The sequence below is a fragment of the Oryx dammah genome, unplaced genomic scaffold, assembly GCF_014754425.2.
Source record: "Oryx dammah isolate SB20612 unplaced genomic scaffold, SCBI_Odam_1.1 HiC_scaffold_29, whole genome shotgun sequence".
In the NCBI taxonomy this organism is placed as follows: domain Eukaryota; kingdom Metazoa; phylum Chordata; class Mammalia; order Artiodactyla; family Bovidae; genus Oryx; species Oryx dammah.
Genome location: NW_024070213.1, coordinates 19,180,430 through 19,195,177, shown reverse-complemented (window position 1 = coordinate 19,195,177; position 14,748 = coordinate 19,180,430). Strand labels below are relative to the sequence as shown.

The 14,748-nt window shown below is 38.9% G+C and overlaps 1 protein-coding gene across 2 annotated transcripts; it reads left to right on the top strand.

The window, feature by feature from the left end:
* Positions 1–9,193: 9,193 nt before the first annotated feature.
* On the top strand, positions 9,194–14,150 carry CLEC12B (C-type lectin domain family 12 member B). Of its 2 annotated transcripts, none has more exons than XM_040235125.1 (6): positions 9,194–9,284; positions 11,067–11,165; positions 11,604–11,822; positions 12,322–12,476; positions 12,856–12,971; positions 13,985–14,150. In XM_040235125.1, exons 1-6 carry the CDS (start codon positions 9,194–9,196, stop codon positions 14,133–14,135), a joined length of 831 nt encoding a protein of 276 aa, XP_040091059.1. In that variant the 3' UTR covers positions 14,136–14,150. The 2 variants fall into 2 exon arrangements, with proteins under 2 accessions (XP_040091059.1, XP_040091060.1); XM_040235126.1 differs by having other exon boundaries at positions 14,072–14,135.
* The last annotated feature ends 598 nt before the right edge of the window (positions 14,151–14,748 follow it).

The window sequence follows — 14,748 nt, the reverse complement described above, 5'->3', positions numbered from 1 at the left end:
TTACAATATTATTTTTTAAGGTGTACAAAATGGAGATTCAATGTTTTTATAGATTATACTTGTAATAAAGTTATTACAAATTGATGTCTATATTTTCCTATGCTGTACAATATACCCTTGTGATTTATCGATCTTATACATAGAAGTTTGTATCTCTTAGTCCTATACCTGTAATGTGCCTCTCCTCTCTGGCCCCTCCCTACCGGTAACTGTTAGTTTGTTCTCTATATCTACAGATGTGTTTCTATTTCATTATACGCATTCATTTGAACTTTTAGATTGCACATACAAGTGATATCTTTTGATATTGGTCTCTCTCTGTCTGATTTATTTCACTAAGCATAAAACTTTCCAAGTCCATCCACAGTGTTGAAAACAGCAGAATTTTGTTTCTTTTTATGGCTGTAGTATTTCATTTTGTGTGTATATATGCATGTATATATAATGTGGTATATATCATATGTACCTAAATTGAAATGTATATATATATACACACACCACATCTTTGGGCTTCCCTGGTGGCTTAGTGGTAAAGAATCCACCTGCAGTGCTGGAGCCTTGAGAGGCATGGGTTCAATCCCTGGGTTGGGAAGATCCTCTGGAAAGGGAAATGGCAGCCACTCTAGTATTCTTGCCTGGAGAATCACATGGACAAAGCCTGGTGGGCTACTGACCACGGGGTTGCAAAGAGTTAGACACGACTGAAGTGACTTAGACAAGTTTGCACCACATCTTTATCTATTCATCTGTTGATTGACTCTTAGGTTGCTTCTGTATCTTGGCTATTGTAAATAGTACTGCTATGAACATTGGAGTTCTGTGTCTTTTCAAATTAGTGTTTTTGCTTCGATATATTCCCGAGTGGAATTGTTGGATCCTGTGGTAGTTCTATTTTTCAGTTTTCTGAGAAACCTCTGTACTGTTAGTGGCTTCACCAATTTGCATTTACATTCCCACCACGGTGAGGAGGGTTCCCTTCTCTCCACATCCTCACCGACATTTCCTATTTGCGGTCTCTTTGTTGATAGCCATTCTGACAGGTGTGAGGTGATGTCTCACTGTGGTCTGATTTGTATTTCCCCTGATGACTAGAGGGGTTGAGCATTTTTTATGTGCTTGTTGGCCATCACTGCATCTTCTTTGGAAAAATGTCTATTCAGGTCTATTCTGTCAATTTTTGAATCAAGTTGTCTCTTTTTAAATATTGAGTTGGAAAAATAAATAAATAAATATTGAGTTGTATGAGCTCTTTATATATTTTGGCTATTAACCCCTTATCCATCACCAATATTTCTCAAGTATTTTCTCCCACTTAGTAGCCTGTCTTTGTGTTTTGTCACTGGTTTTCTTTGTTGTGCAAAAGCTTCCACTTTTAAGAGCATCCAGAATAATTTAAGGTTAATTCTGGTATAATAGTGATACCATTTGTTATTACTCCTATTTGCCTTACTTAATTACCCTTGTGGAAGATTTTATGCCGATTTTACTAATAAGAAAAATAAAGTACAGAGATTAAGGGACTTGCCAAAAGTCACTGGACTTTTGTAAATGTTGATCAAATGTTCTGGATTTGAATCAATCAGTCTGTCTTCATAGCCCTTTGCTGCTGCTGCTGCTGCTAAGTCGCTTCAGTCGTGTCCGACTCTGTGCGACCCCATAGACGGCAGCCCACCGTCCCTGGGATTCTCCAGGCAAGAACACTGGAGTGGGGTTGCCATTTCCTTCTCCAATGCATTGAAGTGAAAAGTGAAAGTAAAGTCGCTCAGTCGTGCCCGACTCTTCGAGACCCCGTGGACTGCAGCCTACCAGGCTCCTTCGTCCATGGGATTTTCCAGGCAAGAGTACTGGAGTGGGTTGCCATTGCCTTCTCCGCATAGCCCTTTAGTTTAAACAAAATATTTTATTACCTTGATTGGATAAATATACATTAAAATAAATTTTTTCCAATATTCATCCTTTGGCTCCACCCAGTGGTCATTTTTGTTACTGTTGCTTTTGCTTTATCTTTTCTTTAGGTCTGATACCTCCAGTTTATTTTTCACTTTAGTCCATTTCTTTTTGTAAATAATTTTTAATTAATTCCTATGCCTGTCCTCATTCTCTGGGCACTATCCAATATAGGTCCCTCTTTAAAAGCGTACTCTGAAATAAGAATAATATACGGGAATGGAATGATCATGGAAGAATGAAAAACAAGAACACAATTTTCTGTCATGTAAACTCATTATTTCGTTTAATGTATCCCAAGTGAACAATATTTCTATGTTTAATGCCTATGTTCCCTTATTTTCTGCAATGAACAGTATTTTCTCATGGGTTTAATTCATCTGAAAGCCACAGGGGAAGTCAAAGTGATTTTAAGTTTTTGGCTGAGAAACTGTTGAGTGTAAAGTTTTCATTTACTGAAATGGAGAAGTACAGTGAAACAGCTGGGAAAGGGCTGTTCATTTTTTTGTGTGTTCAGCCTGAAAATTCTATTTGAATTATGACTAGAATGACTGAGGAAATGACTTTTTAATTTTAATTCATAGAAGTTTAAACTGTCATATGTGGCTAGTAACTACAGTAAAGAAAAGCATAGCTTTAATATATGATCACCATAATGAGTGACTAATTTGTGGGGGTGGTCAAGGTTACTGGAAGTAAATCCAGTATCTGAGCGCACAGGGTATTGGAATTTCACCTACAAGAGCCCTGAAATTACTGATGATCATGACAGGAATAGACACTCAGGGCAGGTGGCTCAGAGGTTAAAGCGTCTGCCTGCAATGCGAGAGACCTGGGTTCAATCCCTGGGTCAGGAAGATCCCCTGGAGAAGGAAATGGCAACCCACTCCAGTATTCTTGCCTGGAGAATCCCATGGACGGAGGAGCCTGGTGGGCTACAGTCCACGGGGTTGCAAAGAGTCGGACACGACTGAGTGACTTCATTCATGACAGGAATAGAGGTGAATGAGGAGATTTAAGACAGTCGAAAAATGGTTAAAAAAAAATGAGGAGAGATGTCCTAGAAACTGTAGATGATTGCAACAAGCAGTGTTATTTGCTAGTATAATCTGGCACAAAGTGCTATTGAGAGGCAGGGATTTTTTTTTTTGTTGTTTAATCTTATTTATTTCATTTACTTATTTTTGGCTGTGCTGGTTCTTCATTGCTGCATGGGCTTTCCTTTAGTCGTGGTGAGTGGGGGCAACTTTCTAGTTGCAGCGCACAGATTTCTCAATACAGCGGCTTCCTTTCTTGTGGAACACAAGTTCTAGGGCACAAGGGCGTCAGTAGTTGCAGAACATGGGCTCAGTGGTTTTGGCTCCTGGGCTCTAGAGCGCAGGCTCAATAGTTGAGGCCCAGGGTTTAGGACATGTGGGATCTTCTTAAACTAGGGATCTAACCCATGTCTCCTTTGTTGGCAGGCATATTCTTTACAATTGAGCCACCAGGGAAGGCAGAGATGCTGGAAATTTTTAAGGGAGAAAAGTATAGGCAGTAATTTCTAAAATCAATGAATAATAGATAATATAGCATTTAAGGATCTTAATAGTAGAAAGTATGTAGGGTCAATCTTCATTATAGAAATAATTCAGAACCAGGTGAGATTCTTCATCACTGTTTTACCAAAGTATTGTCCCATATAAGATAGTAAAATATTAATTACTTTTTAAGGGAACTTTAAGGCATATGAAAGAATTAGGGAAATGAAAACAAGAACTCCATCTTTGCAAAATTTAATGAAAGTCCAAAACAAAGAAAAACAACCTTGAGCTCTCCCTTTTTTTTAATTGGTCAGCTAATATTTATTATTTATTTATTTATGGCAATGCAGCTTTCAGAATTTTATTTCCCAGGATTTCAGTTCGCCAACCAAAGATGGAACCCAGGTCCACGGCAATGAAAGCTCCAAGTTTTAACCTCTGGACCATCAGGGAATGCTCAAGTTCTCATTTTTGTAATTATTTGTTTGATTTAACTTTTGCTCATATTAATGGTCTGTGCCTTCACCTAATTTACCTAGAACACAACATGCATGTAGATTTATTATTCATTTCCACATTCTTGGCAGTGGGATTTAGAGCTGCCGCATGTTTCCCTGGTGGCTCAGAGGTTAAAGCGTCTGCCTCCAATGTGGGAGACTCAGGTTTGATCCTTAGGTTGGGAAGATCCCCTGGAGAAGGAAATGGTAACCCACTCCAATATTCTTGCCTGGAGAATCCCATGGATGGAGAAGCCTGGTAGGCTACGGTCCATGGGGTCGCAAAGGGTCGGACACAACTGAGCAACTTCACTTTCTTTCACTTTCATGTCTTTTAGTTTGTTAGCTTGCTTTGGACTGAGCACTGCATAAGTTTGAAAAAAAAAAAATAAACAAGAACTATATGTACATTTATGTATTTAGAGATCATGCCAAAGTGTTACTGAAGAATAATTGGTTGCATTTCTGCAGCCTATTGGATATTAATTCACACCCCGAAAGTGGTTGCCGCTCATTCTGGAGACCTGTGACTAAGCTAATCTTCACACAGAGGTGGACCTTGAGAGCTTTCAAACCACTCCCCAAGTCATCTGAAAACAAAACCCTAACCCACATTGTCTTCCTGAGTACAGTTACCTAATCTCCTCCTTACCCCAAAGGAAGCCTTTAGAAATGATTTCTTTGTTTCCTTCCTCGTGTATAGTCTCCAAATATTTTTTAGAGTTTTGTATTTGCTGCTTTACCAAATTACACAGAAACAACAGCTTAAACAATACAAGTTTATTGCCTCACAGTTCTGTAGGTTAGAAGGCCAACCCCGATCTCGGTGAAGTCAAGGCTGAACTGCACTTCTTCTGAATGTTCTGTGGGAAGAATCCATTTCCTTGAGTTTTCATCCTTTAGCTTCTTTGTATTCCTTGGCTCCTGGCCCCTTTTCTCAGTCTTCACCCAGAAACGTTGTATCTCTCTGACCCTTCTTTGGGTCTCATGTCTCTCTGATCCCATCTAGGAATGATCCCCACATTTTCCTAGGATTAAATTGGGAGCACTCAGAATGTAAACTGGTGCAGCCACTATGGAGAACAATATGGAGGTTCCTTAAAAAACTAAAACATAGCTATCATATGACTCTGCAATCCTACTCCTGAGCATGTATCCAGAAAAAAACATGATCTGAAAGGATCCATGCACCCCAGTGTTCATTGCAGCACTGTTTACAATAGTCAAGACATGGAAGCAACCTAAATGTCTATCAAGAGAGGAATGGTTAAAGAAGATGTGGTACATTTATATAATGGAATATTCAGTTCAGTTCAGTCGCTCAGTCATGTCCGACTCTTTGCGACCCCATGAGCCGCAGCACACCAGGCCTCCCTGTTCATCAGTTCAAGGAGTTTACCCAAACCCATGTCCATTGAGTCAGTAATGCCATCCGACCATCTCATCCTCTGTCATCCCCTTCTCCTCCTGCCCTCAATCTTTCCCAATATCAGGGTCTTTCAAATGAGTCAGCTCTTCGCATCAGGTGGCCAAACTATTGGAGTTTCAGCTTCAACATCAGTCCTTCCAATGAACACCCAGGACTGATCTCCTTTAGGATGGGCTGGTTGGATCTCTGTGCAGTCCAAGGAACTCTTAAGAGTCTTCTCCAATACTACAGTTCAAAAGCATCAATTCTTTGGTGCTCGGTTTTCTTTATAGTCAAACTCTCACATCCATACATGAACACTGGAAAAACCATAGCCTTGACCAGACAGACCTTTGTTGGCAAAGTAATGTCTCTGCTTTTTAATATGCTGTCTAGGTTGGTCATAACTTTCCTTCCAAGGAGTAAGTGTCTTTTAATTTCATGGCTGTGATCACCATCTGCAGTGATTTTGGACCCAGAAAAGTAAAGTCAGCCACTGTTTCTGCTGTTTCCTCATCTATTTGCCATGAAGTGATGGGACCAGATGCCATGATCTTAGTTTTCTGAATGCTGAGTTTTAAGCCAACTTTTTCACTCTCCTCTTTCACCTTCATCAAGAGGCTCTTTAGTTCTTCTTCACTTTCTGCCATAAGGGTGGTGTCATCTGCATGTCTGAGGTTATTGATATTTCTCCTGGCAATCTTGATTCCAGCTTGTGCTTCCTCTATCCCAGTGTTTCTCATGATGTACTCTGCATATAAGTTAAATAAGCAGGGTGACAATATATAGCCTTGATGTACTCCTTTTCCTATTTGGAAGCACTGTGTTGTTCCATGTCCAGTTCTAACTGTTGCTTCCTGACCTGCATACAGGTTTCTCAGGAGGCAGGTCAGGTGGTCTGGTATTCCCATCTCTTTCAGAATTTTCCACAGTTTATTGTGATCCACACAGTCAAAAGTTTTGGCATAGTCAATAAAGCAGAAATCGATGTTTTTCTGGAACTCTCTTGCTTTTTCGATGATCCAGAGAATGTTGGCAATTTGATCTCTGGTTCCTCTGCTTTTCGAAAACCAGCTTGAACATCTGGAAGTCCATGGTTCACGTATTGCTGAAGCCTGGCTTGGAGAATTTTGAGCATTACTTACTAGCATGTGAGATGAGTGCAATTGTGCCGTGGTTTGAGCATTCTTTGGCATTGCCTTTCCTTGGGACTGGAATGAAAACTGACTTTTTCCAGTCCTGTGGCCACTGCTGAGTTTTCCAAATTTTCTGACATATTGAGTACAGCACTTTCACAGCATAGTCCTTTCCCTCAGAATGAAATAATGCTATTTTCAGCAACGTGGTTGGACCTAGACATTGTTATACTGAGAGAAATAAGTCAGACAGAGAAGGAGAAATATCATGTGGCATTCTTATATGCAGAATCTGAAAAGAAATGATACAAGTAAACTTAGTTACTAAACAGAAAGAGATTCACAGAGAATGAACTTATAGTTGCCTGTATGCACTACTATATTCAAAATGGATAACGAACAAGGACCTACTGTGTAGCAAATGGAACTCTGCTCAATGTTATATGGCAGCCTGGATGGGAGGAGAGTTTAGGGGAGAATGGATAGTGTATATGGCTGAATCCCTTCAATGTTCACCTGAAATTATCACAGCATTATTAATTGATTATGCATGCATGCTAAGTTGCTTCAGTCATATTCGACTCTTTGTGACCCTGTGGACTGTGGCTCACCAGACTCCTCTGTCCATGGGATTCTCCAGGTAAGAACACTGGAGTGGATTGCCATGCCCTCCTCCGAGGGATCTTACAGATCGATGGATTGAACCCATGTCTCCTGAGGCTCCTGCACTGCAGACAGGTTCTTTACTGCTGAGCCCCTGGGGGCGTGGGGCGGGGTGGGGTGGGGGATTTGGAATTCTCCAGGCTGGACTGGAGTGGGTTGTCATTCCCTTCTCCAGGGCATCTTCCTAACCCAGGAATTGAACCTGGGTCTCTTGCATTGCAGGCAGATTCTTTACTGTCTGAGCCACTAGGGAAGCCCAATACAAAAGAAAAAGTTAAAATTAGGACCACCCAGATAATACAGGATAATTTCCTCTCTCAAAAATTCGTTATCTTAATATAAACTAGCCTATTAAAGGTCCTGGGGACGAGGACACAAACATCTTTTGGGGCTTTTCTTCTGCCTACCACAGGTTCTTAACAGCAATTTACTTCCTTGTATAAATGAGAATGTTTTAAAAAGTTCGATGAGATTGGAAATATGCAGTCCTCTAAAAACTGTTAAGTCCGATGCTTGTTGTGACTAAATGACAAACCACACATGTGGTGTGCTATTTTTTCTCATATTCACCCCCAAAAATCAGCCAGAATGCTTTCTATATAAATTGTCAGCTCTTTATTTCTCATTGGGGTATTGCTGAAACCTGTAGTCCCAGCTGTGGGTTAACTCCAGGTTTTGTGCAGTGGGTTTATTTCAGTTTTATTGGAAACACCTTTTCAGAGCATTTTTAGGCCTAAGAAAAGATAGAGGTTGGTTATTTCATCAAGTTTTTTTTTTTTTTTTTTTAATGAAATGTAAGTAAATTGTAGCTGAAAGAGAAACCCTGGAGAGGCATAAAAACACACTGACCATTTCCCCCTTATCAGTGTTCCTTATGAATATCCAGCATTATCCATCCCTGTGGTTTTCCCAAACTCTATCTTCTGATTTTTCATACCTAGAAGACCACGTTTTCTATAGGAATTTCATCTGTCCCTCAACAATGACTGTGGGCTGCCTTTGGGCTAAAAGCCAAGCAAACAAACACATTAAATACAGAAACAAAAGCATTTTCCCATGTGCCAGCCTCATTCTCTCCCTAACCTGCCTGCTTTTTTCACTCTCCTAAACATCAAGCAATCGTTTTTAAAATCTTGTTCTTAAGTGTTAGCTGTTATCTAAAGGAGCATTATTCCATTAAGAACATAGTCATGTAGAAAGGAAACTCCCATAATGTCCCATTTCAATAGCTGTTCATTTCTTCTCTGAGCCCATTGTCAACACCAGCTGTCGGTCTGTCTCTCACCAACATTTCTTTCTTTCTCTTTTTTAATCAGCAGCCATATGTGGGTGGTTTTCAACTGTACAGCTCTTCCTGTCTCAGTATATGTAACTACAGAGCTTTTGCTGTCTTATGTGTGTCTCCTTGATACCTCATATGAGTGAGTATAAACCAAGATCCAGGACTTCCCTGATGGTTTAGTGGTCAAGACCCTGCAGTTCTACTGCAGGGGACATGGGTTCAATTCCTGGTCAGGGAACTAAGATCTCACATGCACAAAGCACTTCCAAAATATATATTTTTTAAAGAGCATGTAAACCAGATTCACAGAATTAGCTGACCTTAGACACAGGCGAAGAGGACAACCTATGTCATTATTAAGACACCCAGAGCAGCCTGAACTGGGAACACTCAGTCCCCAGCCTCCGTGCTGAGAATCATGGGAGCTTACCCACAAAGCCATCATCCCTGCTCTACTTCCAAGTACCCCTTCTTTGCTTCAGCAAGAAACAATGCTGAAGGAACAGACTGTCAGTTGAGATCTATAGTATTTTGATTGCTAAAGGCAACAGTTGCTTTCTCTCACTTTTTCTGCAGAAAAACTGGTCTTCATTCTGCCCTAATGAGGGGATTGTGGGATGCGTCTTGGGTCAGTTGGGTGTGGACATAAGAACTCCCATCCTTGCAAAGAACATTGTGTTCCTGGGTCTGTTGATATTGAAACATTAATTACCCATAAAGCAGAGCTTTCTTCTACAATGTCTGAAGACGTGACCTACGCGACACTCACGTTTCAGGATTCTGTTTCAACAGGAAATAATCAGGATAGAAATAACCTAAGAAAAAGAGGTAAGGGTTCAGAGATGGCAAGATGTGATCTTGGGGGATGGACAGGTGTTAGATACCCTGAGGTGCTGGCTTTGACACTGATGCTGTTTGAGAGGTCTGCTGTGGAATTTTCAAAATGGAGACAAAGTTGGAGAAATTTTTGGTAGAGTGGTGTGCTCTACATTGAGGAGGACATGTGTGGCTTCCAGGACTTTTTAAGATTGGGAGATATTGCTGTGTGTCACCAAGCTCTGTGTTATAATGAATTATTTCAGCTGAAGATGCCAGAGATTGAGTTTGGGGACTGAGATTTCTTTTTATAAATGTAGTCCTTGATATTTATACCTCGTGAGAGATACCAAGGGAAATATCCTTTTAGAGTCCAGCTTGGAAACTTCTAAACTAGAGAAGTCGGAGAGATTTTTTTTTTTTTTTTGGTAGAGTTATCTGAACTTTATCTGAAAAGATAAACTGGAGGATGAGTGAGGTAAAAATAGACAAGAGCTTGCTTCTGTCTTATAAGTACTTACAAATTTTTCAAAGGGAAGTTGAAATTCCCAGTATAATTAGTCATGCTGAATCAATATTGATATGTGTGTAGTATTTTATATACAGGATATCATGCCTTCATCAAACTAAAATTATGAAAGAAATGGAACAATAGTAGTACTTTCTCTGAAGTATTAATGAGAAAACTGAGCTGAAAAACATTAAATGACTTAACCAAATTCATGCAATTGTTACATGGTAGAGTTGAGACTCAGTTCTTACCCTCTGCTCATTCTCTTGTACCAAATTGAAAGAAATAGCTGTTTCTGTGATCAGGAATCCAATTTAATGAATCAGACTACATTCTTTACCTTCAGGAACCTGCTGATAGTTTAGGACAGTTTGTTGTCCTGAGTCATCCACAACTTTCTCCTGCTTTTTAGATTTGTTTTTATTTTAAGCATGTATGTATATGTAAGTGTATGTGTGGTTTTGGGGGTGAGATACAAAAAGATGATAGGATAGACTTTGCATGTGTCTAATAAAGGGGGTTATGCATTTCTGTTTTGTTGTTAAAAAAAAATCTAATACTTGAGAAAAAGGGAGTGGTGAATAAGCTACATATGTCAGGGGACCTGGAGATTGCATTAATCTATCTAAGACACTAAGCTAGATGCCCCTAGATCCAGAATTAAGGAATAGAAAGGTGAGGGAAGTATAAAAACTATATATATAATATATATACATACATATACATATATATTCATACATATATATATAGGTAAGTTATTACATTTTGAAGAGTTATCCTCTGGCTTTGTGGTCTGTTCTGCTGTTGGTAGGTTATCTTGTATATTCACTCATTCTGTCATTCAGTATCAATTCATTATCTAATAGGTGAAAAATAGTATGCATAGTAGATAAAAGCAGAATTCACAAAATACCTGCCTTGTGGAGGTTTGCGGTTCTAAGGGTTTCTTCCATTGTCGAGATCATCCAGAGAATTTTCCACAATATCTCATTCATGAATTCAGTCATCTTGAAGAAGAAATATGTGTGGTGATGTAAAACAAAAACCAGAAAATTAGGAGACTCTTAAAGCAACGGAGGATGGTGGAGAAAAAAAAAATGGAGAAGAACTGTGGCGGGGCCCTTGTTTTGTATCATTTTAGATATTTTGGAGATAGAGGATTTGAAGCAGCAAGAGAGAAATTTTAATACCTGGATGGTTGTTAAGTAGGAGAAGTAAACAACTCAATGTGTGACAACCACAAGGCAGTTCTGTTTGCTAATCTTTGTGTTGGCTTTTTCCAGGGTATCCAGCTCCATCCTCTATATGGCGTCAGGCTGCCCTGGGTCTGCTAACTCTTTGTCTGATGCTGCTGATTGGGCTGGTGACCTTGGGAATTATGTGTAAGTGTGCTTGCATCAAACTCAGGGCAGGGGGTTAGGAAATATAGCTGTAAACTATATAAATTTAGGTTAGATTATATTAATATGGTGGGTGCTAGCATCATAAACTCTCTAATACTTTCTGCCACCTCAGCTGTCTCTCATTCTCTATGTATCCAAGATAAACCTGAAAAAGATGTACTTCATTGTTATGAGGATTTTGCCCTGAATACACGGTTTTCTCTTGACAGACTAGACTATGAAGACGATTTTTGTTTTTCTATTCTTTTTCCTAAGAGTTGAAATAAAAAGGCATCAGTTGTGTTTTTCCATGATACCTGAATTATTAGAGACTACCAATAAATATTAAACCTAAGCAATATTTGTGTGTTAAGAGAATTATCTGCAGATGTCATAAGGAATGGAAGGATATATATGAGTTTGTCTTCTGTCTTGGAGTTTTGCAGATGTCCAGAGAAATTAACTCAGATTCAGACAAATTGACTCAACTCCAGAAAATCACCCACCAAGAGCAGGACAATTTATCTGAGCAGCTGAGCGAGTACAGGAACTTTCCTGTGGAGGAGGAGTTTCTCAAATCACAAATCTCCAGTCTATTGAAGAGGCAGGGACAAATGGCCATCAAACTCTGTCAAGAACTAATCATTCACACTTCAGGTAACCAGGACTTGCTGACCAGTCAGATCAAATCTGTTGCTCTGGTTTAGATTGATGATGTGTACCACATCAGAATATAAGAGAGTGTTACCAATGACTTCTAACGATGTTGCCATAAATTTACAGAAGATAGTTTTTCTTTTTCTTTTTTTTTTTTTAAACATGGAGCTGAATTTGGGAAACATCTTGGGATGATATCAATTGGATATTTCAACTCCTCATTTTATGAACTATTTTTAGGTGATCTTGTTGTTATAAGGAATTAAAAAATATAGCTGGTATTTCTGAGGCCAGAAGACTGAGTCCTGAAAAGAGTATTTCAGTCACCACTGTCCCAACACATAATCTTGGGTGACTTTACTTCCGGGGGCTCCTAAAGCGATTTGTTTTTAGTGTGCTGGTTTTGAAACCCTATTATCAATTTGAATGATTTATTTTCCAGGTCCCGGTCTTTTCAGAGTTGTTGAGTTTGTGTTACTGGGTGTAATTTCTTTTTCAGATCACAAATGCAATCCTTGTCCTAAGACCTGGAAATGGTACCAAACCAGCTGCTATTATTTTGCAATAAATGAGGAAAAAACCTGGCCTAACAGTAGAAAAAACTGCATGGACAAGAACTCCACACTGGTGAAGATAGACAGCCTAGAAGAAAAGGTCAGGTTGAATCTCCTTTCCTGGTTAAAGAAATTATTCATGTATTTGAAAGTAAATAGAATTCCTGAGTCACATGGTAGGAATTCAGTGCATTCTGAGTAAGAATGGGGCTTCCCTGGTAGCTCAGCTGGTAAAGAATATGCTTGCAATGCAGGAGACACCCAGTTGATTCCTGGGTTGGGAAGATTCCCTGGATAATGGAATGGCAACCCACTCCAGTATTCTGGCCTGGAGAATTCCAGGAGGGTCTCAAAGAGGGACACTATTGAGCAACTTTCACTTTCACTTTTCACATGAATTCAATGAATGGTCCCATCTCTCTTACTCCAGCAAACAGGAATGTGCCCCTCATAGAACTTTTTCCTGTTTTCTCTTTCAGGATTTTCTGAGGTCACAACCATTACCCAAGTTTCCTTTCTTCTGGTTGGGACTATCTTGGGACCCATCTGGCAGAAGTTGGCTTTGGGAGGATAGCTCTAGACCCTCTCCATCCTTGTAAGTCTCTAACTGTTGGGGAAAGAAACAAGCAAAAGATATTAAAAATGGAATATAAAGAAAATAAATGTGAATTATAATAATTATACATCTAGATACAAAAAAGTACAACCTCCAACAAAAGGAAAGCTTCATTAATACAGATGGAAATGAGGAGGACCTCATTTTGTGTGTGAGATAAATTCATGTCAGGACACTGAATTACGTCTATTAGTTTAAGCTTATTTCTCTATTTAACAAACACAAATACTACTTATGATGTTCAAAGTATTATTATCCCTATGATAAAAGCACTGTTATATTCCCATTTTATAGATTAAAAAATTGCCATAGAGAGAGTAAACAAAAGTGTATACATCGCAAGTTAGATTTAGTGAGCTAAGCCTTGAAGCAAGAAAAGAATATTATAGTGTAGTGCAGATCATTTGAATAAAAGCAGTCCAGGGCACATGGAAGATTTAGACATGATCATCATTTTCTGATGACATTACTTGAGTTATCATCAATTCTTTAGCAGAAGAACTAGGAACCAATATCAGAACTACATCTATGTTTTCATTCATTTCCTCTAACCTCTGTTTTATTCTTTTTTCACTCCCCACGTATATATAAATATATACAAAATGATATTTGTGCACAGTAAAATGTAACATATTTTTATACAGAAAGTGATTGTGTTTTTCTGTTTTTCTTCAGTTCCAGAGTAAAGGAATTCTAGTTATTTTAATATACACTCTGCATTGGGTAGTTTCTATCATGTTATGGAGAGAATAGAAATTCTCAACTCCTGGTTTAAGCTTACTTCTTAAATAGTTCTATCTGAGATCATGAGTAATTGGAAATTTTTAAAAACTCAAATATGCAAGCTTTAGGGATTTTGATGGTTGCTGGCCACAGAAGTCTTTCAACATTCACACGCATGAGTTTCACTGTCAGGGAAGCTAAAAACACTGAATTGTGATCGTTTCAAATGTGATATTTGTAGTTAATTTAAAATTGATTCTCTTTTTCAGATTTAGTGCTAACGAATATGCTCAGATCAATGAATCCAAGGGATGTGCCTATTTTCAAAATGGGAATATTTATATATCCCGCTGCAGTGCTGAAATTTCTTGGATTTGCGAGAAGACAGCTGCATTAGTGAAGATTGAAGACTTGGATTAATATGCTTCCTCCAAGATGTAAGGGACTTATGATTAAGGTGATATGAGGAAGGAAAGAGCTTTACTATTAAAGGGGAAAAAAAGAGATTAAATAGTGACTGTCTGTATATTTAAACCATCAGGCAACAGGCAAATAAACTTGCTACACAGAACACATTCCACATCATTGTCTGATGCCTTCTGATCTGATGTTCTTGTTATTTCATCTCAAGGTCACTGGAAACCTACAGGAATAGCTGTCCTATGACCATCTTCAATCTCAGACTCATTTCACTGAATTTCCTTTCCCTCAAATAACAGACTTTCCTTGCTTTGTTGTTAAATATGCCCAAGTGAACAGGGGCAATGTTGAGAAGACCCAGAGGGATGGTACTGGGAGGGAGGTGGGAGGGGGTTTCAGGATGGGGTACATGTGTATACCTGTGGTGGGTTCATGTTGATGTATGGCAAAACCAATATAATATTGTAAAGTAATTAACCTCCAATTAAAATAAATAAATTTATATTAAAAAAAATTTAACAGCCAGAACTGAGACAGGCCACAGCAGTGGAACAAGGTCCAGGAAACCCTGTTGTGACAGTTGCTGGATCATGTAGAAATCTGGGGGATCCTG

Bases quoted from the DNA above. Each gene is read 5' to 3' on its own strand.
- CLEC12B (XM_040235125.1), top strand. From the start codon at position 9,194: ATGTCTGAAGACGTGACCTACGCGACACTCACGTTTCAGGATTCTGTT. The intron at 11,166-11,603 runs GTAAGTGTGCTT...TCTGTCTTGGAG, and splicing joins GGTGACCTTGGGAATTATGT to TTTTGCAGATGTCCAGAGAA. The intron at 11,823-12,321 runs GTAACCAGGACT...TTTCTTTTTCAG, and splicing joins ACTAATCATTCACACTTCAG to ATCACAAATGCAATCCTTGT.